At 42.4% G+C, this 25,594-nt stretch overlaps 1 protein-coding gene across 4 annotated transcripts in view; it reads left to right on the forward strand.

The window, feature by feature from the left end:
* Positions 1 to 1,670: 1,670 nt before the first annotated feature.
* The window catches only part of LOC134350995 (phospholipid phosphatase 5-like), a 28,653-nt gene continuing 4,729 nt past the window's right edge, over positions 1,671 to 25,594 (forward strand). Inside the window, exons 1-7 of one of the 4 annotated variants that reach the window (XM_063056953.1) lie at positions 1,671 to 1,757; positions 14,713 to 14,823; positions 15,302 to 15,410; positions 16,786 to 16,876; positions 19,034 to 19,097; positions 20,715 to 20,839; positions 24,950 to 25,120. In XM_063056953.1, the coding sequence (XP_062913023.1) occupies positions 14,753 to 14,823; positions 15,302 to 15,410; positions 16,786 to 16,876; positions 19,034 to 19,097; positions 20,715 to 20,839; positions 24,950 to 25,120 (631 nt within the window). In that variant the 5' untranslated portion in view covers positions 1,671 to 1,757; positions 14,713 to 14,752. Of the gene's footprint in view, positions 1,758 to 1,780; positions 1,802 to 2,598; positions 2,785 to 14,712; positions 14,824 to 15,301; positions 15,411 to 16,785; positions 16,877 to 19,033; positions 19,098 to 20,714; positions 20,840 to 24,949; positions 25,121 to 25,594 lie in introns of those variants that run through there. The other 3 variants (XM_063056954.1, XM_063056952.1, XM_063056951.1) reach the window with 3 other exon arrangements.

Consider the following 25,594-nt stretch of genomic DNA (forward strand, 5'->3'; position numbering starts at 1 on the left):
CCTCCCTCTGGTGCTCCTCCCCCTTTTCTTTCTTCCGCGACTTTCTGTCCTCTCCCATCGGATTCCCCCTTCTCCGGCCCTGTGTCTCTTTCACCAACCGACTTCCCAGCTCTTTACTTCACCCCTCCCCCTCCTGGTTTCACCTATCACCTTGTGTTCCTCCCACCTGTCCCCAGCCTCTTACTCAGCATTTGCAGATTTTCTCTTGTTTTAGAATATGTCCAGACAGTACTAAAATGCATTATCTCTTGGAAGAGAAAATGTGCAGATGCTGGAAATCCAAGCAACACACACACACACATACAGAAAATGCTGGAGGAACTCAGCAGGCTAGGCAGCATCTGTGGAAAAGGGTACAGTCGACGTTTCGGGCCGAGACCCTTCGGCAAGACCAGAGAAAAAAGGATGAGGAGCAGATGTAAAAGGTCGGGAGGGGAGAGGGGACAGGTGTGTAAAAGGGCCCGAAGGATCATTGGAGACCCAAGTCACCCCAACCACAAACTGTTCCAGGTGCTACCATCCTGGACCAACAGGCTCCGGGACAGCTTCTTCCACCAGCCCATCAGACTGGTTAATTCATGCTGACACAATTGTATTTGGATATTATATTGAGTGTCCTGTTGAACATACTATTTATTATAAATCACTGTAAATTGCACGTTGCACATTTAGACGGAGACGTAAGGGAAAGATTTTTACTCCTCATGTATATGAAGGACGTAAGTAATAAAGTCAATTCAATAGGTGGAAAATGTGAAGGGCTGAAGAAGGAATCTGATAGGAGAGGAGAGTGGACCATGGAATGAAAGGAAGGAAGAGGGGAGTTAGCGGAAGGAGATGAGCAGGTCATGAGTACAGAAGAGGAGAAGGGATAGGAGGACTACCACAACGGCGGGAAAACAAGATGTTGTAATTGAACCTGTAGCACATGCCCATCGGCAGCAGAATCGCCGAAATCGGGTTAACATTTCCACCCGATGTGTCCATCTGATCTGGGTCACTTGCAGTACCTTTAAGTTTTGATTCGATTGGTAGTGGGAAAAGAACTCTGCACTAACAGGTATTACTTCTCCATTCCAGAGCTCCAGATAAGACGTGAACATCAGACTTAAAATGATAAACATTGTTGCTCCATTTCACGCCTTACATGGCCTTGTATTAAGTAGATTTATGTTGTTATTGGTGCTCAGGATCAAAAAAGAATTTTCGCAATCCGCCAGTCACCATTCTGTGTCGCATTTAAGTTTCTGAAGTGCCTCCGAATTTCCTTTAGCTCCGAATCTTGCAAAGTCTCTATTTTAAGGTGCGCAACTTGCTAAACCTATTTTACCTTTCGTAGTCACCGATTAGATCTCTGGGATCTCATTTCATGATTTTAATCACTCTCTCTGTGAATACTTTATCTGATTCTGCTTCTGTGAGGTGGAATGTTCTGCAATGTTAAAAACCACATAAATATAATAATTCATTATCGCTTATCTCAGAATCGGATTTAATCATCAGCGTAGGTCGTGAAATTTGTTAACAACGGCAGCGGTAGAATGCGATACATAGAAAAAATAATTACAGTAACTATATATACAGTATGTATATTAACTAGTTAAATTAAAAGTAGTGGTGTAAAAACAGGAAATAATAAACCGTGAGGAAGCGTTCGTGGGTTCAATGTCCATTTAGCAATCAGATGGCAGAGGGGAAGAAGCTGTTCCTGAATCGCTGAGTGTGTGTCTTCAGCCTCCTGTACCTCCTTCCTGACGGTAACGATGAGAAGAGGGCGTGTCCTGAGGAATGGGGGTCCAGGGTACTTTGGCCAGCGTTCTGCTCTCTATCTTCAATTGATCGGTTATATGTAAGGAAGAGGCTTCCCGGTTGAGCTGCCTGGTTCAGAGGGCATGCCCTATCAGGAGAGGCTGGACAAACCTGGGTTGTTTTCTGTGGAACGGTGGAGGGTGAGGGGAGATCTGATAGAGACTTATAAGACTATGAGAGGCGTGGATGGAGTAGACAGGGAGTATCTTTTTCCCGGGGTAGAAATGCCTAATACCAGAGGGCATGCATTGAAAGTGAGAAGGGCAGGTTCAAATGGGATATGAGGGGTAAATTTTTTACTCAGAGAGTGATGGTAGAGGCAAATATATTAGCAGCTTTTAAGAGACGTTTAGATAGGCATATGGATATGAGGAAGATGGAGGGATATGGACATTGTGTGGGTAGGAGGGATTAGTTTTGGGGTTTTTTATATACCTTTTAGCTGGCTAGGCATAACAGTGTGGGCCGAATGGCCTACTCCTGCGCTGTACTGTTCTATGTACATCAATGGAAACATGGGTTTGTCTGCTTGCAATGATAAACTGCCTTTAATGCGGTCAAATATCCCCTAATTGCTTATCCCCAGTTCACAGGAGGAGCATTTAGAGTAGGTGACCGGCAGCTTGATAAGAGACACAGGTTTTAAGCAACGTCTTAACACCGGAGAGGTTGTAGTTGGGACTCACACCACTGAGACCCAGTCGAGTCTGGAAAAGCAGGTCTCAGTTCTGAAGGTGCCGTGCCGTGCTGCGCCCTTTGACTGGGAGGGGTCGCTGTCTGCGGAGGACCAGTGACAGACGGCGCCTCCGCCTCCTTCTTGCCCGCCACGTCATTGGTTTCCAGGTGACCTGCGCTTGTGTATGGAGACGGAGAGCGGCGGCGGCGGCGGCGGCGGCGTGAGCGGCTGAGGGTCGGGAGCCTGGAACCGAAGGTGGGCGTTCCGATGGCAGCGCACAAGAAAACGGACGTTAAAATGTACGAGTTCGTTCTGGGTGCGGGGGCGGTAAGGGCGAATGCGAGGTGATACGGCGAGCAAGGATGGGTAGGATAGGTGAGGAAAGGATGGGCCGGGTCGGGCTTGGGGGTCGTCAAGCCACTTCCTACCTTCATATGCAACGAGTTATTTTCCAGCATTCATCATCCTCTCCTGCAAATGCAGGTAATGCGCAGGACTGTAGTGGACACAGACAGCAGGTGGTACGGGACCTCCCTCTCACCATTGACCGGTTGTGTTGGTCCTCTATTGTCACGTTAGCGTTTCTTTTTGTACACTACTTCAGATTGTACTGCAATCTTTGCAGCATTTTGTTGTTTGTACACATGTTAGAAAATAGTACAGCCCGGAAACAGGCCCTTCAGCCCGCGATAATGTGGCAGGCCAATTAAACTAACCACTATACGCCCAACTAAACCAAATCCTGTGAAATGCCTGCATTACCAACCCTGACAGTGATTCTAGGCACCTAACACTCTCTGTGTATTTATTATTGTCATGTTTACTCTGAGAACTTCCCACCAGCACAGGATTTCATTGTGCTGTGGTGTATATGACAATAAGCAAATCTGAACCTGATTTACAGAAAGGAAGACGTGTTGTCCTGTGGCCAGCGGTTGTTTTGTGCCAGATTAAGAGTGAATTGGACGATTTGTTGTTAATTGGGAATAGAAGCCTTTATTGCGAGGAATTTAGAGTATAAAATGTGCGGACGTGATGAATGGCATAGAGTTGTGGAATACGTACTACAGCACAGAAAAAGGCCCTTTGACCCATCTAGTCCATGCTGAACTGTTGTTCTGCCTAGTCCGATCGACTCTCACCTGGACCTTGGCCCTCCGTTCCCTCCCCATCCATGTATTTATTCAGATTTGTCTTTCATGTTGAAATTGAACCGCAATCACCGCTTCCGCTGGCAGCTTGTTTCATGTTTGCACCACTCTCTGAGTGAAGCAATTCCCTCTCAATTTCTCCTTAACTATTGCACTTTTTACCCTTACTTTAAATCTTTTTATTGAGTAAGTATACAAAAAAGGTAAGCCATATAAACATTAATACAATGTTAAAGTATAATAAAATTCCAAAAGATAACAATACCAAAAAGAAAATACTACAAACAATGTAATTTAAGCATAAGAAACCAAGATAACATAATAGTATACTAGATTTTATATATATCAATGGAAAAAAAGAAAAAAAAAACCCCAAAAAAAAACCCACCGTGCAACTAACTAAAAGCAAAGCAAAGCAATGGGCTAACTTGAAACCAAACAGAGTTAAACTTAAAATCACGTCCTCAATCCCGACCTCCATTAAAACAGTGAAAAAAAACAAGAAGGGTAAATATTACATTAAATGAAAATATCGAATAAAAGGTCCCCAAATCTGTTCAAATTTAAATGAAGAATCATAAAGGTTACTTCTAATTTTCTCCAGATTCAAACATAAAATCGTCTGAGAAAACCAAAAAAAGGTAGTTGGAGCATTAAGCTCTTTCCAATGTTGTAAAATACATCTTTTCGCCATTAAAGTAAGAAATGCAATCATTCTACGGGCTGAAGGGGAAAGATTACTAGAAATTTTAGGTAGTCCAAAGATAGCAGTAATAGGGTGAGGAGAGATATCTATATTTAATACCTTAGAAATAATATTGAAAATATCTCTCCAAAAAGTTTCCAAAGTAGGGCAAGACCAAAACATATGAGTTAAAGAGGCTATCTGCCCCGAACATCTATCACAGAAAGGATTAATATGCGAGTAAAAACGCGCTAACTTATCTTTGGACATATGTGCTCTATGCACCACTTTAAATTGAATTAGGGAATGTTTAGCACAAATAGAGGAAGTATTAACTAATTGTAAAATCTGCCCCCAATCATCCACAGAAATGGTAAGCCCCAATTCCTGTTCCCAATCTACCCTAATCTTATCAAATGGAGCTTTCCTAAGTTTCATAATAATATTATAAATCATAGCCGATGCACCTTTCTGACATGGATTAAGGTTAATTATCGAATCTAAAATATATATAGGAGGAAGCATTGGAAAGGAAGAAAGTATAGTACTTAGGAAATTTCTAACTTGTAAATATCTAAAAAAATGTATTCTTGATAAGTTATATTTATTAGATAATTGTTCAAAAGACATAAGGGAACCATCTAAAAATAAATCCAAAAACCGTAAAATACCCTTAGTCTTCCAAGTTTGAAAAGCGCGATCCGTAAAAGAGGGAGGAAAAAATATGTTACCTAAAATAGGAATCGCTAACCCGAATTGATTAAGATCAAAAAATTTTCTGAATTGAAACCAAATACGCAAAGCATATTTAACGATCGGGTTAGAGACCTGCTTAAGGCGTTTCGAATCAAAAGGAAGAGATGAACCTAAAATAGAACCAAGTGTATAACCCTGAACAGATTGTAATTCCAATGCTACCCATTTAGGAATAGATAGTATATCCCGGTCAAGTAACCAAAATTTCATATGTCGAATATTAATAGCCCAATAATAAAATCTAAAGTTAGGTAATGCTAAACCTCCATCTCTCTTAGCTTTCTGTAAATGTATTTTACCCAGTCTCGGATTCTTATTCTGCCAAATAAATGAAGAAATTTTAGAGTCGACTTTATCAAAAAAAGATTTAGGAACGAAAATTGGTAATGCCTGAAACACATATAAAAATTTTGGCAAAAAAAACATCTTAACTGCATTAATACGACCAATCAAAGTTAAATATAAGGGAAACCATTTAGATGAAAGTTGAGTAATATGGTCTATTAATGGTAAAAAGTTAGTCTTAAATAAATCTTTATGTTTACAAGTAATTTTAATCCCAAGATATGAAAGGTAATTATTAATCAATTTAAATGGAAATTTATAATATAAGGGAAGATGTTTATTAATCGGAAAAAGTTCACTCTTACTAAGATTTAATTTATAACCTGAGAAAAGACCAAATTGTGCTAATAACTCTAAAACAACAGGAATAGATCTCTCAGGATTAGAAATATATAAAAGTAAATCATCAGCATAGAGTGATAATTTATGGGACTTTAATCCCCGAGTTATCCCAGTAATATTTGAAGATTCTCGAATAGCAATTGCAAGAGGTTCTAATGCAATATCAAATAATAGGGGACTAAGAGGACAGCCTTGTCGAGTACCACGAAAGAGAGGAAAAAGCACTTTTTACCCTTAACCTATAACTTTTAGTTCTAGTCTCACCCAGCCTCAGTGGACAAAGCCTGTTTGCATTTACACTATCTACTCCCTTCATAATTTTATGTAGCTCCATCAAATCTCCCTTTATTCTCCTGTGCTCCCTTCATTCTCCCACATCTAACCTATTCATCCTTGCCCTATAAATTCAGGTCCTCAAGTCCAGAAACATCCATGTAGATTTTCTCTGTACTCGTTCAATCTTATTGATCTCTTTCCTGTGGATTGGTGACCAGACCTGTACCCAATGTGGGGAGTCTGTACTTTAGTACTGTGCAAAAGTGTTGGTCTTCATATTAAAGGAATGATATATTTTCTGGTGGTGTCGTGGCATCAGCGCTGGACTTCCAGGCAGATGGTTCTGAGTTCAAACCCAGCCAGGTCCCAACCTGGGCAGCAGCAGTATCTGCGGGGAAGAAATGCCTGGCAATCTGCTTCCGATTCTTGCCATGAAAACCCTATGGACCCTATGGTCCATGAGGTCACGAGGAGTCTGACTCGACAGAACCACAGCAACAAATATTTGCTGAGCAGATTCGTTAGGTAGATTCCTGCAATGAAGGGGTTGATGGATGAAGAAAGTTGGGGTAAGTTGAATGGGTATAGTTTGGAAAAATAAGTGATCTTGTATGAAACACAAGACTCTGAGGGATTAACAGATGGATGCTGAGGGTATGTTCCTTTGAGGGGCTATTTAGAAACCAGCAGCATTATTTCAAAACAGGTCTTAAGATGAAATTTGCAAATCTTTGGAATTCATAACCCAGTAGACCTGTGGCGACGTAATTAAAGATGGAGAATGTCAGACATTTAAATCAGAAGGGATTCGAGGCAAAGAACAGGAACATGGTGGAGAGGCCAATATCTTATCAAATGAGGGAGTGGCTGTTTGACTGCTATCATTCTTGTTTCATCTGATATGATGTAATCCCACTACCTGTGTTCTCGCCCACAGTCCTTTGTCTTTCACTGTGCTGGATACTGGTTAGATTTACCCTTGAAGCATGCTTGTCTCTGCTTTTAACATGTGGTCTAGTTCATCCTGTCATCTTCTGTCTGTGGAATGTTGGCCTGTCCCCTCCACACATTCTTTGTGATCTTTATTGCTCTGTACAAGATGGCTTTTTATTAATAAAGTGTAATCTTAGTAATTAACATACAGCATAGAACAAACAGTGCAGCATAGTTTATTTCCTACGGCCCACAATGTTGAGTCGACCTTTTAAGATTCAAGAATCAAATTATTTTAAAAACGTGTGCCTTGAAACATACTGTGAAAGGTGTGTGTAACAACCAACACACCCGAGGATGTGCTGGGGGCAGCCTGCAAGTATCACTACACACTATGGTGCCAACGTAGCGTGCCCACAACGCTTGGCAGAACAATAAAACACCAACAGAAAATGAGCTCCATTCTAACCTCTCACCGATGCGCGCACACACACAATCCCTTAACCTCAAGGCAGGACTCCAGCCTTCAGCAGACATAGACTCTGGTTTTGAATTCCCCAGTGGATTCTCGGAGATTCCCTCTCCCCCAACTCTACCCCATACCCTAAACACTCCCCCTCCTCTTTCTTACCGGCCATCTCTCCCTGTCCCACTTCCCCTCTCACTATCTCCTCCTCTCCTACCACTCTCTTCCCCTCCCCTCTCTGTCTGTCACCCCCTCTCTGTCTGTCACCCCTCTCTCCCCCCTCTGTTTTCCACCTTTCTCTCCCTCCCTGTCCAACCTGCCTCTCACATTTCTCTCCCTCTCTACCCTCTTTCCATCACTCTCTCTCCCCCTCTCTCTCCCCTGTCTGACTCTCCTGTCTCTCCCTCTATCAACTATTCTCTGCCACCTCTCCTCTTTCACCCCCATCTCTCTCCCACCCACCCCCTCTCTTCCTCACCCACCGCCCCCCTTCTCTTCACTGGTCAACGTAAAACCGTCCAGTGATTAAATTGGGGGATAGCTGTGTGACACAGCTTGAAGGGTTTGCTCCACACTGAATCTCAATAAATCAAATTTGAACACTACCAGTACTACTACAATAGTATAAAACTGCGTATTAGTTCCTAACAGTTATCAACAGAGGAATTCATCCAGTGTACTCTGCCGTGCTTTTGATTGACTGTAAATGAAGAAATTCTGCACAGATAATGGACTGCCTTCATACAATGATATTGACGATTGCATCCTCCAAATCTTCATCTTCATTGTAACGTTCAAGATGATTGTTGATACCTTCAAATTCCTTGTAGTTCCTTAATTGCCAAAGTAGTGAAATTGTTTCATTTTCACCTTCAGATGTCTCAGGCATGTCCAAGCCTGAATGCTTGAAACCGCAGTGAGTAAAACAGTTCTGAATTGTCTTGCAGCTTATTTTTCACCAACTATCATTGCTTTTTGAACAAAAACACATGCAACTTATGCTGTTTCAAAACTATTTGCTCTAACCACCGTGTGTAACCGGCAATGCAAGTGTTATGCGACTGAAGCTAAATCCACTGTATTTGCCAAAAGGGAGAGGGAATGACGGGACCTCAAACTCGGGCCTCACTGATTCGCGACCCAGGGGATAATTCCTCCTGCCCACATGGAGCTCCGACTCTGAAACTCACTTACCTGGTCAGGGGCTCTCTGTCTGCCTGCCACCTGACCACGGATGTCCCACATCCGCGTTGTTGGCCTTTGAACGCGGAGCGGAAACTTAGACTCCGGCCTAAACTAATTTCCCCACATCCCTGTCCCTAAACCCTGACTTGATCTCTACCTCACTTCTCTGTCCCCAAAGCCATCCTTATGAACCTAAAAAGCAATTTGAAAGAAGCAACTAAATCTGAGTTACGACTCAATGGAGTTCGCAGCTTGGCGCCATCTTGAATCTGAGGTGGATGTAGGATAACCTACTCTATGGTCAATCTTCCTTTCCAAGTAACTTTCCACACTTCCTTCATCTTTGTGCCTATCTAAGAGTCTCTTAAATACCCCTAATGTATCTGCCTCTACCACTATCCCCAGCAGCACCTTCCATGCACCGACCACTCTCTGTTAATTGATTAAGAATTTCTATTAAAATGATATGAAGCATTGCAAATAATTATTAGATTTCTTTTTCATTTTGTTCTTGCATTGATCACATATGTCAATTTCTACCTGTATGGCACCTAAACTGCCAGCTCATGGCTGTTCCGTCATCTTTAGATTGCCTGAGATTCAACACTGTTTTAACAGAGTTCTCCTCCAATTAAATGTTGTGAAGATCACAGCTGTTCCTTCAGTTGACTCCAAGATGAGCCTTGGAGGATTTTTCCGCAGCATTGCAGCTTATTGCAACATCTGCAGCTTTGTGCAACTCTGCTATGCTGTAGCTTGTATTGGGTTGCATTCTCTTTTTTTTTAAACTTCTAATACACCCCTGGCTCTCCTTCCTAATTCTGGTCTGTAAAGGTTTGGTTATTCAAACCTTGCTTGTGTCAAAACCCATTTTCCATCATCCTATTCCTTTTAGAATTATTCCAGAGGTAATTCTGCCTTAGGCTGGTTAGATTCTGAGCTCTGAATCCCGTCCTTGGGCCATTCATGGTTTCGGCCACAAGCTTATCCCTGGTTTGTCTACTTTAATTTTAAGTAGATCTGTTTCAGATTTTGTTAGGCAACCTTATGAAGTGCCTTGGCAGTTTTTACTCAGTTCGAGGCTTGTGATACATGTTATTGCTGAACAGTGCCTGCTGTTGAGAGATGGTGGCCTGCAAGAAATAATTTTTGTGCCAATTACCTGTACTTCTATAAAAAGGGCACTGGGGCTGATATCGATCTTCAGAAAGAGGGATCCAATATTTTAACAGAAGTTAGGGCAGAAGTTTAAACTACGGTGGATTCTAGTTAATTGGGACACATTGGAACTAGTATATTTTGGCCCAATTAAGCAGCTGTACCAATTAGACAAAGTTTCATGAAAATAGTTCAAAAGATATTTAAAAAAAAGACAAACTGATAAATTTTGTGTTTAAATGAAATGCAGAACAGATTAGAACATTGCTAGTAGTACTACAGTACTATAAAATGGTGTATTAGTTCCTAATGGTTATTGATGCAGGAATTCATCCAGTGTACTCAATGAACAAATTTAGCACAGACACCGACTGATGTGTGATCATGGACTGCCTTCATACAGTACTATCGACAATTGCATCCTCCAAATCTTCATTTTTATTGCAACATTCTAGATGATTATTGATAACCTCAAATTCTTCGTAGTTCCCAACTTGTTGAAGTAGTGAAATCATTTCATTTTCACTCCTGATTGTTTCTGGCATCTCCAAGCCTGAATGCTTGAAACTGCAGCGAACAAAACAGTTTGGAATTGTCATGCTGTTTATGTCTCACCAATCATCAGTGACAAAAGCACTGCTTGAATACAGACATAGACAACTGACGGTATTTAAAAAGAGCTCTAAGCACAGTGTAGCCTCTAACAGGTACACGAGTGTGCGCGACTGATGCTAGTAAGGACCAATGTCCCAAATAAACAAAAGGAATTCCTGTTAGTTTTTGTCCTTTAAGGGTCTATTTATTTGTTTGTTGAGATACTGCGCGGAATAGATCCTTCAAGCCACGCAGCCCAGCAATCCCCAATTAGCCCTAGACTAATCATGGGGCAATTTGCAATGAGCAAATAACCTACTAACCAGCACGTCTTTGGACTGTGGGAGGAAACTGGTGCACCCGGAGAAAACCCACACATTCGATAGGGAGGATGTACAGACTCCTTATAGGTGAACTCCAAACTCCAAGACCTTGAGCTCTAATAGCGTCACGCTACCGTTGTCCCAAATAAGTGGCTGCTCCAATTCGCGATGGGCCAATTAATCAGAATCCACTGTATTTACCAAAGGAAGCAGAGGAATTGAAAAAACCTGTTTGGTAGCAAGTTGTGTTCTAAAGATTACAATCTGAAAGGGTGTGATGGAGATTATTTCATAATCTTCAAAAAGGAATTCTTAGTCGCATGGTTCTGAGCAGAGAGCAGAGGAAGAGAGTAATAAGCCATGTTTTTCAGGAGCATAATTCATAGTGACTTCTTTCCATGCTTTCTGATACTGTGAGAGTCAAGAGTTTAGCTGGATCAGATTTTGGCTGTTGTTTATTGTGATATTTGTATTTTAGAGCAGCTGACTGACCCAGTTTGCTCAGTGATTGTTGTCAGAATTGGAAGCTGTTCCTTTGGAAGTAATACAGTGGTGTAAGTTTGGTCTTCTATTTCATTAACAACTCGTTCCGTTCCATGATTCTTTTTCACCTTGGGATTGAACATTTAAACCCCCAGCTAAGACTGGCAGGTTAAACTCTTGATAAGACTAGCATGTACCCCATTGTTTATGGAAGATTGAAAGCTCATCTGATTGAGGGGTTCAAGGTCAACAAAGGAATTGTTGTAGGGTTACTGAAGAAAATTCTTTATCCTAGTTAGGAAGTGAGTGAAGCCTGCATCAGTAAGGATCGACCGTGAGTGTTGCATCTTAGCTGTCTCGATATGACATGGAGAGTAAGCTGTTGCCTGTGTAGCAAGCTTCCCCCGCTCCATGCACCTGATAAGCCCAAAGGAATGGCAGAGACCGATACGGTTCAGTACCAGCAGCGTTGCAGGAGTTGCCAGCCGGCATTGAACTCAACATAGGGCCTTAGGGACTCCACATCCAGAGTTTTCCCTGGGGGTTTCCTCCTGAAGCAATCCCCATGAGTGGGTATAGCCACAAGGCAGTGGATGTTCGAGTTTTCCTTCTCCTGGATGAGCTGCCCACCATGGCTGACAAGCCTCCATTTGCCTGAAGCCACTGGTTTTAGGGCACCAGTAACCCACCTTTGCCCCTTCTGTCAGTAGGAATGGTTCTGCTGGGCTTAGTAGCTAAGCCAAGTGTGAACTCCAGGAGCTGGACGTGATTGCCAGAGGCTGTTTGAGACGTACACCATTGGGAGCATTTAATAGCTGATGGGAGCTTGTCCCCATTACCACCCCCTGCTATAACAACCTTAAGGAACGTATTTTAGCTCAATCACAGTAAACAATTGGATTTTTAAAAAATATCTCTGCCTGCGTGCGTGCGTCCGTGATGATGTCTTTTTCATGGCTTTTACAAGGCGCGGAGCGAGAGAGAGAGACTGTGTGGCACGCCAGACATTTTCGCAGGATTTTCCCTTCATTTTTTACGAGATTGCGTTGTGATCTCGACACTCAACCCGGCACGGATGGAAAGCTAACTCGGGAGCGGACCCGACTGGTTTCGACCCCGGGAACCTCCGCTCCCGGGCCTAGCACTGATGTCGTTGTGCCACCAGCCAGCCCTCAACTGGATTTTGAAATTCGAGCTGAGGCCTTTAATTAGACATTGAAAGACACAAGGGGTAAGGATTCAGGTTAATTTATTGTCATATGTAGCGGGGTGCAGTGACATTCCTCTCTCAGGTGAAGCTCACACAGTAAACAACATAGATGATAATAAATATCAAGCACAAAAGCACCGGAACAAAATATATTAATGCTAGAAAGTGTAGTTAATGACAAAGAAAAATTGTGTTTGCACAAAATCCTATGGCTATGGGAAGGTGGGAGTTGCGATAACTGGCCAAGGCTGAAGTAGCTTAATGTGCTACTCCTGCGTCCATCTTTTTCAATTTGTTTTATTTAAGGAATTTGACCATCACTGTCTAGGACAGGGGTAGCGAACCTTTTTGAGAGCATGTGCCCAAATTGGCGATGATCTTCTAAAGGAATATTCTCCAACATTCCGTGGAAATTTTGCATAGAGATTATCATTGATTAATGAATTAGTAATGATAATTGTGGACTTTTTATGTTAAGGGAAAAGGATGAGTCCTGTTGCTGATATGTATTCATTGTTTTACTATTAATAAAAAATATCACAGCATTTTTGAAAATTTGTAAAGAAAACCAGTTTACTTTTTAAAAAGAAAACTGAAAAATAAGAGCATTTCTAAATGCTATTGTTATTGTTGCCATCTACCATCCAAATACTGATGTGCACACCCGATTTGTGAGGATTTCAAAATATATCATCCAATGTCACATGTTCTTGCAACCATCTCGCTGGTGCCGAGCTGGTGTGAGACGTTTCCTGTGCAAACATCTCACTGCTGTCGGGTTGTAAAAACTCATTTGCTGCTTCATTTGGCAATAAAGATAATAATTATTTGTCTTTCTTTATCTTGGGTGGGGTTGAAAGAATTGGGTGGCACTGCGTGCTGTGTGCCAGCAAATCATTTGCAAGTGCCATTAGTTCATCACCTCATATTTTAGGGCGACACTTACTGACTATCTCAAATGGCTCTGAACCAACTGGGTTGCTTGCAAAGTAATTCCACAAGGCTCAGGCATGATTCAACCAAGTTGTGACTCGAGGCATGTAATCCAGACATGGTAAGGGGGGGGGGCGCAGAGATGAGAGTAGGAATAGGGGCAAGACAAGATACTGGAGGACCTCTGGGTTGGGAGGCTGTGCCTTGTGTTGTGCTGCAGGGTTGATGTCAGGGCTCCAGCTGTTCACTATCCACATCAATATCTCCCAAGACTTGATATTACAGGCTGGGTGGTGACATGGGCTGTGAGGAGAGTGCAGAGACTTCAGGGGAATATAGGGAGGTCAAGAATGGAAAAACTTACAAAAAATGGTGGAGACAGCCCAGTTCATCACAGGCAAAGTCCTCGCCACCTCTGAGTACATCTACAAGGAGCACCACCACAAGAATGTAACATCCATCTTCAAGGACCCCCACCATCCAAGCTATTCTCTCCTCGCTGCTGCCATTAGGCGGGTGCGACAGGAGCCTTGGCTCACACACCACTAAGTTCAAGAAAAGCTAGTTCCCTTCAACTATCAGACTTCTGAATCTGCGCAGATAACTTTACTCACCTTAAGTCTGAACTGGTTCCACAACCTATAGACTTACTTTCAAGGACTCTACAACTCAATCTCAGCATTTTTAAAAAAAATTTGCACAGTTTGTCCTTTTGTATATTGGTTGTCAGACTCTGTGTAGCTTTTCATTGATTTATTGAGAGTGGTAGGGAGTGTCTAAAACAAGAGGGCTTTAAGTGCAATGTAAGGGATTTGAAAGGGAAACTTTTTCATTCAGGCAATGGTCAGAATCAAGTACATGCTGTGTTAGATGGTGGAGGGAAGTGCTCTCACAACATTTAAGAAGCACCTAGACAAGCATTTAAAATGCCAAGACAAGGAAAGCAATGGACACAGTTACGAGATGAGTATGAATAAGAGCATTGCTCAGCATGGACACGGTGGTTCAAAGGACCCATTACTGTGTCTTATGACTCCATTTGTAATATAAGATGTCTTCACTATGGTAGTTGTCCACTTGCAGGTAGATGTCAAGGTGACAAACTGTTAATCCGAAGGTTAATGCACTGAATCACTTTTGCACACTTATACAGTATGAGTTCCCATCACTATTATTTTAAATTAGCATAAAGGAAGTATTAATTCAAACCTGGGTTTGGTTTATCAGGCCAACGAGTAGAAGTATTGTTTGTTTCCTTGACATTGATTGGTACAAGGTGCAGACAAGATGATACGGGGGATAAGTGGGAATGAAAACACAAGAGTTCTCATATTTGAAACTGCTAAATTATTGCAAACGGATAATAGTGTGTGTTCTTTCCAAACAGATTGGCACTGAAGTAGCGGACCAATAACACTCAGGACAACATGCGGAAGAGTGGGATAGCGAGTCTGGTCTGTGAGGTTGCACTAAGATTGTTCCTGTTTGGGATATTCCTGTGAGTGAATGAAGTAGACTTATTTTGAGTCCTTTTACCTAGTGTTACCTCTGAGCACAGTTGGCTTGTTGCCCAGTGTAATAATTTGTGACGGGTCGTTCCAAAATGATTACTAGGGAAATCCTGAGAGTTAACAGATCAGTAGGGAAAGGGAGGAAGTAGTGAAGAGGAATTTCAGTGGTATAGCCAGGGTTAAACTTTGTGCTATCTTGAAGCTAGGGGCCATTGTTGGATAATGCAGAGGGAAGATTCTCTTTCATGAATTGATCCAATACCTAACCTGAAAGAGATTGTTTATTGCCATTGGCTGTGGCATTCCCCAGTACCAGGTTCTTCGCCTTGAGTGTATCAGTTTTAACTAGTGTTTCATAGTTACTAAGCTCTTTATGTAAATGACATATTGAATAAATATGATGCCTGTCAACATTGGATGAAAGTTTCTTCAGTCTTCGTCTGAAATGCTTCTTTTATTCTGTAGGATTTCTGAGACAATGACTCCATTCCACCGAATTATCCATCCAGAGGAGATGTGGCTGTACAAACACCCTCGGAGTGAGAGGGACACAGTTCCTACTTGGCACATGTTTGTATGTAGAAGATTACAGAGTTCTTTGTGCACTCTACTGATAAGGCCTTTGGTAGTTAATGGCATATAGCAGTTATTGGACAGCTAGCTAAACAACCTAGATTAGTATAAGCTGTGCCATTCTGGATGGTTTTCCTAGCCCAGGGGTGTTCAGTCTACTTCTAATGCTTCCAAACCTTGCCTTGGCTCACACTAGGTATTTCAACAGAGTCTGGGATGAATCTGTTATTCTGGTCTATAGATTTCTATTCAGACAGTAGCTTCATCCATCAGCCAGCAGATGATGTTGGCTGTCATTTAAAAACCTTACTGCTATATCCTGCTTGGAGCGCAGGATGATCCTTAAAACATTTCAGCAAAAATTTTTCGTAATAGCAGTAGTTTGCAAAAGTCAGTAAACATTATCAACACAGGTGCAAAGTGCTTGAGTAACTCAGCAGATCAGGCAGCATCTATGGGAATGAATACACATTTCGAGCCAAGGCCCTTCTTCAGCACTGAACTGGAAAGGAAGGGGGAAGATGCCAGTGTGAAAAGGTGGTGGTGGGGAGGCGTAGGAGGACTAGTGAGAGCGTGATAGATGAAGCCAGGTGGATAGGAAAGGTAAAGGACTGGAGAAGAGGGAATCTGACCGGAGAGGAGAAGACCATAGGAGGAGAATGATGGGAGAAGTGATAGGCAGGTGAGGAAAGGAGGTAAGAGGCCAGGGTGAGGAATAGAAGAAGAGGGAAGAGGAAACATTAAACAGTAAACAATATTTGTTTCTGGAGGATGGGTGTAGCTTAAAATATTTAAACTTTTTTTTTAGATATTTAAAACCATTTTATTAGCTGTTAATGATGTTGACTTGGGATTTCAATTGGGAACCTTGCCCTAACTGTCAAATATCATTCCTCAGCAGGGAATCAGACGGTGAATGTGGTGGCTTTTGGCATTGGTAGCCTAGTAGGGATTGCTCTGTTCCCTCCCCACACCTAGACTGGTACAAGGGTGGTGGACACCCAAATATGGAGCATGCTGTACTGACCTGCCACCTGCCTCTCACTGGCAGGGCAGGCTGACTGTCTGGAACGTCTGCAGACAATTTATCATGCCCGCCATCTTCCCTGCTGTTGAGCAGACACTAGCTTGGCCCACCCACTGCTCTGTGTTTCCTTCTCTCAGCCAGATGAGCATCTGGATCATGGGGGGGATGGGTAGCACTGGGTGTTGAATGACCAATGTCAGCAAACTTTAATGTTGCAGAATCTGCTGTTTCCACAAATTGCAAGTTAGGTCTGTTGGTCACATTAAAATCATTTTCATATGTAGTTTTCACTTCATATTTGTCCATCTTATAAAATGACTGACAACATTTATCATTCATCCTTGCACAGGCCATTTCCTTCTTGACACCATTGATGGCAATACTCCTGATGAAGGTGCTGAATAGAACAGAAGGTGGCGACGTGAAGGAAGGCTTTTTGGGTGAGGAATACCATTTGCTTCAGTCTTGCATATTGTCAACATTGGGTCAAAGAATAATCTTATTGAAAACTGTGGTGTGAACTGCATCTCAAATTAACCTCATCAGAGCATCCAAGATACTTTACAGGTCATCTTGTTTTTGAAGTATCATTGTGGTTATTTAGGGAGAGTGAATCGGACAGTTTTGTATAGATAACAAATATGTGGATGGTTTTTTCTGTTTTATTAATGTTTGGAAGGTGCCTCTTTGTCAGTTTGAGTCACCATCTGTATAGCTTAGGTAATGTGACCTTCCTGGGCCTGATTTTGGCCAGGCTTTTTACAGCAACATTACATTTGGCCAGTGTGCTTCCAGGTCAGGTAGTACCATGGCTAAAGATAAAAATCATTTTTATTCATCCATTACTCCTCAGTGTATTTGTAATGTTCAAGTGGTCCAGTGGGCTTGAGTACCTTGAGTGATTTTGCTGATCTGCTCAATTATAAACTGACACTTGGAACATAGAACCTAGAAACCCACAGCACATTTCAGGCCCTTCGGTCCACAATGTTGTGCCAACCGTGTAACCTCCTCTAGAAACTGCCTAGAATTTCCATACTGCATAGCCCTCTATTTTTCTAAGCTCCATGTACCTATCTAAGAGACTCTTAAAAGACCCTGTTGTATCTGCCTCTACCATTGTAATTGGTAGTGCGTTCCACGCACCCGCCACACTCTGTGTGAAAAACTTTTCTCTGACATCTCCCTTGTACCTTCTTCCAAGCACCTTAAAACTATGCCCCTTCATGTTAACCATTCAGCCCTGGGGGAGGAAACCTCTGGTTACCCACACAATCAATGCCTCTCATCACCTTATCCACCTTTATCAGGTCACCTGTCATCCTCCATCACTCCAAGGAGAAAAGGCCAAGTTCACTCAACCTATTCCCATAAGGCATGCTGTCCAATCCTGGCAACATCCTTGTACATCTCCCCTGCACTCTCTCTATAGTATCCACATCCTTCCTGTAGTGAGATGACCAGAACTGAACACTGTATTTCAAGTGGGGTCTAACCAAGGTCTTCTATAGCTTTAACATTGTCTCACTGCTCTTGAACTCAATCCCACAGTTGATGAAGGCCATCCCAACATATGCCTTCTTAACAACACTGTTAACCTGTGCAGCAGCTTTGAGTGTCCTATGGACACGGACCCTAAGATCTCGCTGATCCCCCACACTGCCAAGAATCTTATCATTAATATTATATTCTGCCTTCAAATTTGACCTACCGAAATGAACCACTTCTCAGCCCGGTTCTGCCTCCTATTAATGTCCCACTGTAACCTTTGACAACCCTCCAGACTATCCACAGCACCCCAACTTTTGTGTCATCAGCATACTTATTAACCCACCCTTCTACTACTTCATCCAGGTCATTTATAAAAATCACAAAGATGAAGGGTTCCCAGGACAGATCCCTGCAGAACACCACTGGTCACCGTCCTCCATGCAGAATATGAACCATCTACAGCCACCCTTTGCTTTCTGTGGTCAAGCCAATTCTGGATCCACAAAGCAAGGTCCCCTTAGATCCCATGCCTCATTACTTTCTGAATGAGCCTTGCATGGGCAGCCTTATCAAATGCCTTACTGAAATCCAAATACAGTACATCCACTGCTCTACCTTCATCAATGTGTTTTGTTACATCCTCGAAGAATTCAATCAGGCTCGTGAGGCACGACTTGCCCTTGACAAAGCCACCCCTAATCAGATTATGTCTCTCCAAATGCTCATAAATCCTGCTTCTCAGGATCTCTCCAACAACTTGCCCACCATTGAAGTAAGACTCACTGGTCTGTAACTATTAGATACAATAGATTTGCTCTTGATCTTGAAATATTTCAGTTGAGACTGTGGATTTGGACAGTTGTCTCACTTGCTGTGTTATGGAGACAATTAGCCTTAAGTTTGGGTCAGTTGGGTGGAGATGTTGTTAAGAGTCAAGGCAGCTTTGTGTTTGAAGGGAAAATATTCCCTCCTCTGTGCCCCTGTATCAGGGTGGATAAAACTTGTAGCTTTTTTGAATTTGTCATATCTTGCAAACTATTCCATACAAAGATTTTAGCTTGTTGTAATATTGCTTATCAAAAATAATCACTGAATTTCACTTGCAGCGGCATCTATGGGCCTGGTTTTGAATGGAGTGATCACAAACACTGTTAAACTGGTGATTGGAAGGTAAGGAATAATCAGATCATCTGGAATCTATTAACTAATAACAAAAATATTTAAGTTTAAAGAAAACTCAGCTTCCAATGATTAATTGTGGACAGATGCATCATCAAATTAAAAATACTTGCTGTTCTGTTGATACTTTCTTCCCTTTAATTTCAATGTGGCTGTTCTGCCAGAGAACTTGGAAATTCTAGAAAGTCTGTGGTCTAGTTAGACTCCTTGAGGTGCCAACTGGTACAGCCAGCATAGCAGAAGATGCAATGATTGTATTAATTCATCTGTCAATGGTGATCTAATAACCTTTGTGAAAATCTGTGTTTAAGCTTGTTAGAAGGGCTGGCACCTAGGCAGTAGGTCTATCCTCATGTTTTGACAGCTTTGAATTCACTTTGTCATCTTGAAACTTTCAGAGTGGCTCAGGTATGTGGAAAGCAACAGACCTTAACATTCTGCTAGAATGAAGCTACAGCAAATCATTTTTACCTCTGTTGGTTTCCATTGAAGGGTGTTGTAGCTGGTTCTGATTTTTACCCAGTGGCAAATGATTCCCAGAATAAGATTTAATTATTTGCCAAATAATTCATTATTTATTAAAGTCCCAAAATGAATTTCTGAAGGACGCCATTGATAACCTTGCTGACTCAAACTTGTATGTCATTACTTTTTGCCTCCTTTCTTCCAGTCAGTTCTTAGATTTTAACAACATCACAGACACTACTGCTTTCAACTTGCAGAGACCTTGTGGTAGATAATCAAGTATATTTTTGGAAGTGTATGCAGATATGTACAGTGCCTCTTGTAAATAAACTATATTCATCCTTGTGTGACATTATTTTTGAAGGGTATGTTTGGACTCACAAATGTGCTTCATTCTAGCCCTTTGCTGGATCCCTGATGATTTTCTCGAGCCTCTCCCCCTTAATGATTCTGAAGTTTCACATTCTGAAAGTGACAGCATCAGTGTCAGAGGAATGTACCGCTGTCAGCTGGCCCTCCTAAAAGCATAGCAGATCCCTTTGTTTTGGCACAGCCTGTATATTTATGAATATGATCATGAAGAAAGGTAAAGAGAAAATCTGAAGTTACGGTAACGGAATAAACTGAAAGAGGTAGAATTAAAAGTCCAAGAATGTGGCAGGGCCACTGGGAAGGGGATGTGAAATAGGTGATTGGATTAGAACTCCCACTGGTTCCCCTCCCCACCTCCATCTCTGTCCTTTTTTTCTGTTCTCTTGAACAATCTGGCCCCAGTCAGCACGTACCTTTTCCCCTCTCCCACCTCTCTATCTGCTGATCAGCCACACTATCTTTCCACTGTTTCCCCTCCTGACCTCCCACCCTTTAGTCCATTCTTCACCTTGGGTCCTTGGTTGGTTCAGAAGTCCAATGGTAATAGAGAAGAATATCTCCATGCTGTTGATCTTGGTTGTACCTGATGGTAGCAAGTTTACGTTCTCATTGGTCTGTGGACGAGGAAGCTTCTTTTGAATGTTTTGTTGGATTTATTTTGTGCCTTTCACTACTTTCTGGCATCCAATTCCATATGTGGCTTTAATGTATTGTGATAGGAATGGTAGACCGGGTAATGGTGCTATATTGACCGGTGCTCACTGCTTGCAGGCCTCGGCCAGATTACTTCTATCGTTGTTTTCCGGACGGAGTGGTGACAGAGGACATGCAGTGCACAGGTGACCCTGCTGCAATACTGGAGGGAAGGAAGAGTTTCCCCAGTGGCCATTCTTCATGTAAGTATGTCACCATGTACTATTCATGTTCCCCTGTAGAAACGGCCACATAGGACTTGCCATTCTTCAGTGGTAGGTCAGTGCTTAACATCATTCAGGCTCAAGTTCAACTAAGACCATTTGACATTGCTAAAATTTTCCATAATGCCCTTGCTGCAACTGTGCTTCATCTTTTCTGCATTTCATGATGCTGATTGTACTGGATGTCACTTTCCAGTCACTGAAACACTGGGAAATAAGTTGTTGCACAGTTCCTCAAAGGGAGGGATATGGAGGATAGTGAGCTCGGGGAGGAATATGTTGATAATTTGGAGAGTATCATTTTTAAGAAGGTGGAGGTGTTGGGTGCTTTGGACAGCGTAAGGATGGATAAATCCCCACGTGCAGACGAATCTATCTTGAAATGGAATGGGGAAAGAAAGGGAGAAGATTACTGGGGCTTGATGGAGATTTTTGCCAGGTAGCAGAAGGCTGGAGGAAAGCTGATGATGTTTCTGTATTTAAGAAGGGCAGAAGGGATGAGGCAGGTAGTTGCAGGTTGCTGTGCTTCACATCAATGGTAGGGAGATAAGTTGAAGAAAATTGTCAGGGATGGGCTTTGTATACACCCAGAAAGGGAGTCATGGCTCAATGTAGGATGGTGGGGGGGGGGAGTGGGTGGGTAAGGGGAATCCTGATATTAAAGATAGCATGGTTCTGTGTGGGGCTTGATAGGGAATACCCGATTCACTAGTTTGATTGAGTTTTTTTCTGAGAAGGTAACAAAAGGGATTGAAGACAGGGTAGTGGATGTTGTTTTTATGGACTTTGTCAAATGCCTTACCAAAATCCTGCATGGGTTCTTTGTTTGATGGCTGCTGGTAAGGAGATGAATCTCAAAGTTGTATGAAGTATGCAAACTTATAATAAAATGTACTTTGAACTTTGGTAGGCTGGTACTGAAGGTTAAGGCAAACTGCCTAATTGGACCCAAAAACTGGTCTGGTGAAAAGGGGTGGAGGGCAGCGGTGGAAGTCTGTGACTAGTGATGTACTTGGGGATTAGTGCTGGGGCCTTTGCTGTTCGTGATGTATGTTAATAATGGATGTGAATGCAGGAAATATGATTAGGAAGTTTGTGGATTACACAGCACTGGTGTTGTGGATGGTTGTAAGTTTACAGCTGGATATAGTTCAGGTGGACTGTTGAGCAGAGCACTGACAGATGGAATTTAATCCTGACAATGTGGGGTGAATCATTATGGAAACTCAGCTAAGTGTAGCAGATGTACAATAAATGGTAGGTACCAGCAAATGCCACCAGAGGCATAGGTGGCCAAGACCGTAGTTCCCTGGAAGTGGTAACATGTGGACAAGGTGGTGAAGAAGGTATGCAGCATTTTTGGCTTCATACATATAGAGGAGGAGAATATAAAAGTTGGGACTTTACAAAGCAATCTTTAGGCCACTCTTGTGGAGTGCTGTGTGCAGTTCTGGTCACCACACTATGAAGGATGTGGTTGCACTGCAGCAAGTGCATTGGGGATTCATCAGGATGTTGCACGGATTTTAGTCAAGGGGAGAGATTGTATAGGCCGATCTTGTTTTCCTTGGAGCAAGTAAGGAGGTTGACCAATGACCTGATAGATAATGAGAGGCATAGCTAGGGTTTGTTCATTCATTATGTGCCATGGGTGATCATGGTCTTTCCATGACTATGACTGTTCTTGACAAATATTTCTACAACAGCGGTTTGCCATTGCTTTCTTCTGGGCAGGGACTTTACAAGACAGGTGACCCCAGCCATTATCAATACTCCTCAGAGATTATCTGCCTGGCGTCTGTGGTCGCATAACCAGGACTTGTGATATGCACCAGCTCATCATACGACCATCCACCACCTGCCCCCGTGGCTTCATGTGACCCTGACTCAGGACGGGACAGGCAGTGGGGGGGGGGGTGGGGGCTAAGGTGGTGCTACATCTTGCCGAAGGGTGACCTGCAGGCTAGTGGAGGGAAGGGGCATCTTACACCTCCTTTGGTAGAGATGTATCTCCAACCTGCCACCCAATAGATAGGGTAGATTGTTAAAATCTTTCTCACATCAGGTACATTATAGTTCCAAGATGAGAGAAAGGAATTTTAAAGAAATTGGACATGATAGATCAGGAAGGATTAAAGGGGGGAAGGTTGGCTTTACTAGTCAGGGAAAATGTCCTGACAGTGCTCAGACAGGACAACTGGAGAGCTAATCTACTGAGGCTTTATGGGAGGAATTGAGGAATAAGAAAGGGATGACCACCTTAATGGGACAGTTTTAAACTACACCTAATAGTTAGCAGGATTTAGAGGAGCAAATTTGTAGAGAGATTGCAGATGGTTGCAAGGAACATAAAGTTGTGATAGGTGGGATCGAGGATAACAAACATTGTTCTGTTGTCTAAGAATAGGCCAGGAAGTTATTGGCCATTCGCTCTGATGGCAATAGTGGGTAATTATTGGAAGGTGTTCTAAGGAACCAGATAGATAAATATTTGGATAGGCAGGGACTGATTAGGGATAGTCAACTTGGCTTTGTACGTGTAGTTCGTTTCAAGGAAGCACCAGGAAAGTTGATGAACGCAAGGCAGTGGACGTTGTCTACATGGACTTTCGCAGGGCCTTTGGCAGGGTTTCACATGAGAGATTGGTCAAGAAGGTTCAGTTGCTTGGCATTCAGGATTAGTTAGTAAATTGGATTAGACCGGAGGTTCCCAACCTTTTTTAAGCTATGGACCTCTACCATTAACTGAGGGGTCTGTGGACCCTGGGTTGGGAACCCCTGGACTAGACATAGGCTTCATGAGGAAAGACAGAGGGTAGACATGGTAGTAGCAAGGATGAATGGTGAAATATTTAAGGGGACTTCTTCACTCAGAGGGTAATGCGAGTGTAGAATGAGCTGCCAGAGCAAATGGTGGATATGGGTTTGATCACAACATTTAAGAGAAGTTTGGATAAGTACATGGATGGGAGAGGTATGGAGGGCAATAGTCCGGGTGCAGGTCAATGGGACTAGGCAGAATAACAGTCTGTTACGGACCGGATGGGCTGAAGCACTTGTTTCTGTGTTGTTCTCTATGAAGGGAGGTTTTCTAATGCAGAGTTGGTGGTGGTTAATATCTGAAACGTCGCTAATGGAGGTGCTGGAATTTGATACAATTAAGAGGCATTTAAACAGACTTAAATAGGCAATGTATATAGTCTTCATGCAGGTAAATGGAATTAGTGAAGATAGACAAAATTGTTATCGTGGAAGTGGTGGGCGCTTTCTGTGCTGGACAGCTGTGACTCTAAATCATCCATAATCTGTTTGAGTTGCAGTACAGGATTAAAAGTTAAAAGGCTACTCTTCCTTTGTGTCTACAAGCAGGAGTTTCCATAGGAATCGAAGTATCTCTCGATTGTTTGCTTTGTACAAGGACAATTTCTGAACTGAAGGAACTAACTGTGGTCCTCTACTGCTCCCTTGAGGCTGCTGTGTACCCACTAAATGCCAAGCTGTCATAATTTCAGCCTAATTCTGTTTATTTCAGTATTGATGGGAATACTGTTTTGTAAAAACTGAAGCTACTCACCTCATCTTGGAATTTGCTTCCTTGAAGTTAGCACCTTTCATTCATTCATTCTTCCTCTGTGTTGTCAGGAGTTGGAGGCTTTTATGTGGACTGACTATCATTTCATATTCGATCTCAATAGATTTCCCATGTTGCTATGTATTTGGTCCTAACTATCATCAGTAGATATTATGAATAAATGAATAATGATGTCTTTTAAGAGAAGAAATATTTTTTGAATTTCAATCTATTTTCAATATCCATGCAAGGAGAAAACTTTGAATGAAACTTTAATGGGATCATAATTTGAATATTTCTGACTTTCTCAACACAAGGTACAATGTGTTAGCTTTTCTTGTTATTGACCTATTCCCAGATTCGCTTTCTGACATTTGATAGTTCTGTGTTGTTGACCCATTATTATGGGTCACATTAATAATGATTAATCCTGAGTACACTCCTGCGGACGTTATACTCTATGCTTGTGAAGTGGGCCAGGATTGCTTCAGAATCTTCTTCTTTAATTATACTTGCAGTTGCTTTTGCTGGCCTTGGTTTCACTGCCTTCTACTTGGGAGGAAAGCTCCACTGCTTTGCGTCAGGGGGACGAGGAAAGGGATGGAGGCTGTGTGTGATGCTAATGCCACTCTACGTTGCAGCCGTTGTCGCGCTATCACGTGTCTGCGACTACAAGCACCACTGGCAAGGTGAGAAGATGGGCACAGCACCTTAACAACTATACCCGCCCTTTCACTTTGTTCACAACTTGTTCTAAATTTCTTTAACTCCATGCTTCCCACCATATCAACTACTTCCCAAATAATGACTAGTGCACATAGAACAGAATTCCTGGCAGAGTCCGGTAAGTTAAGTCAAGAAAACGTGTTCATTGTCAATTGACCCTGCCCTCTCCATGTATAAAGCTCAGGCAAATATATAAAACATGTGATGCAAAATTTGTTGTTTACTGTATTCATTCTTGCCATCTATATATATATATATATATATATATATATATAGATAGTGAGGGTGCCTAGACTTTTGCATAGTTCTGTATTTGTCATCGTGGAGCACAGAATGAGTTGGTAAATGGGTGGAAGCAGAGGATGTTAGGAATGGTGAGGGTGAAGCACCCTGGGAGGAATGTGGGACAGGTAGCAGAGAAGGAGTGGTATGGGCGG

The sequence above is a fragment of the Mobula hypostoma genome, chromosome 8 (assembly GCF_963921235.1).
Source record: "Mobula hypostoma chromosome 8, sMobHyp1.1, whole genome shotgun sequence".
In the NCBI taxonomy this organism is placed as follows: Eukaryota; Metazoa; Chordata; class Chondrichthyes; order Myliobatiformes; family Myliobatidae; genus Mobula; species Mobula hypostoma.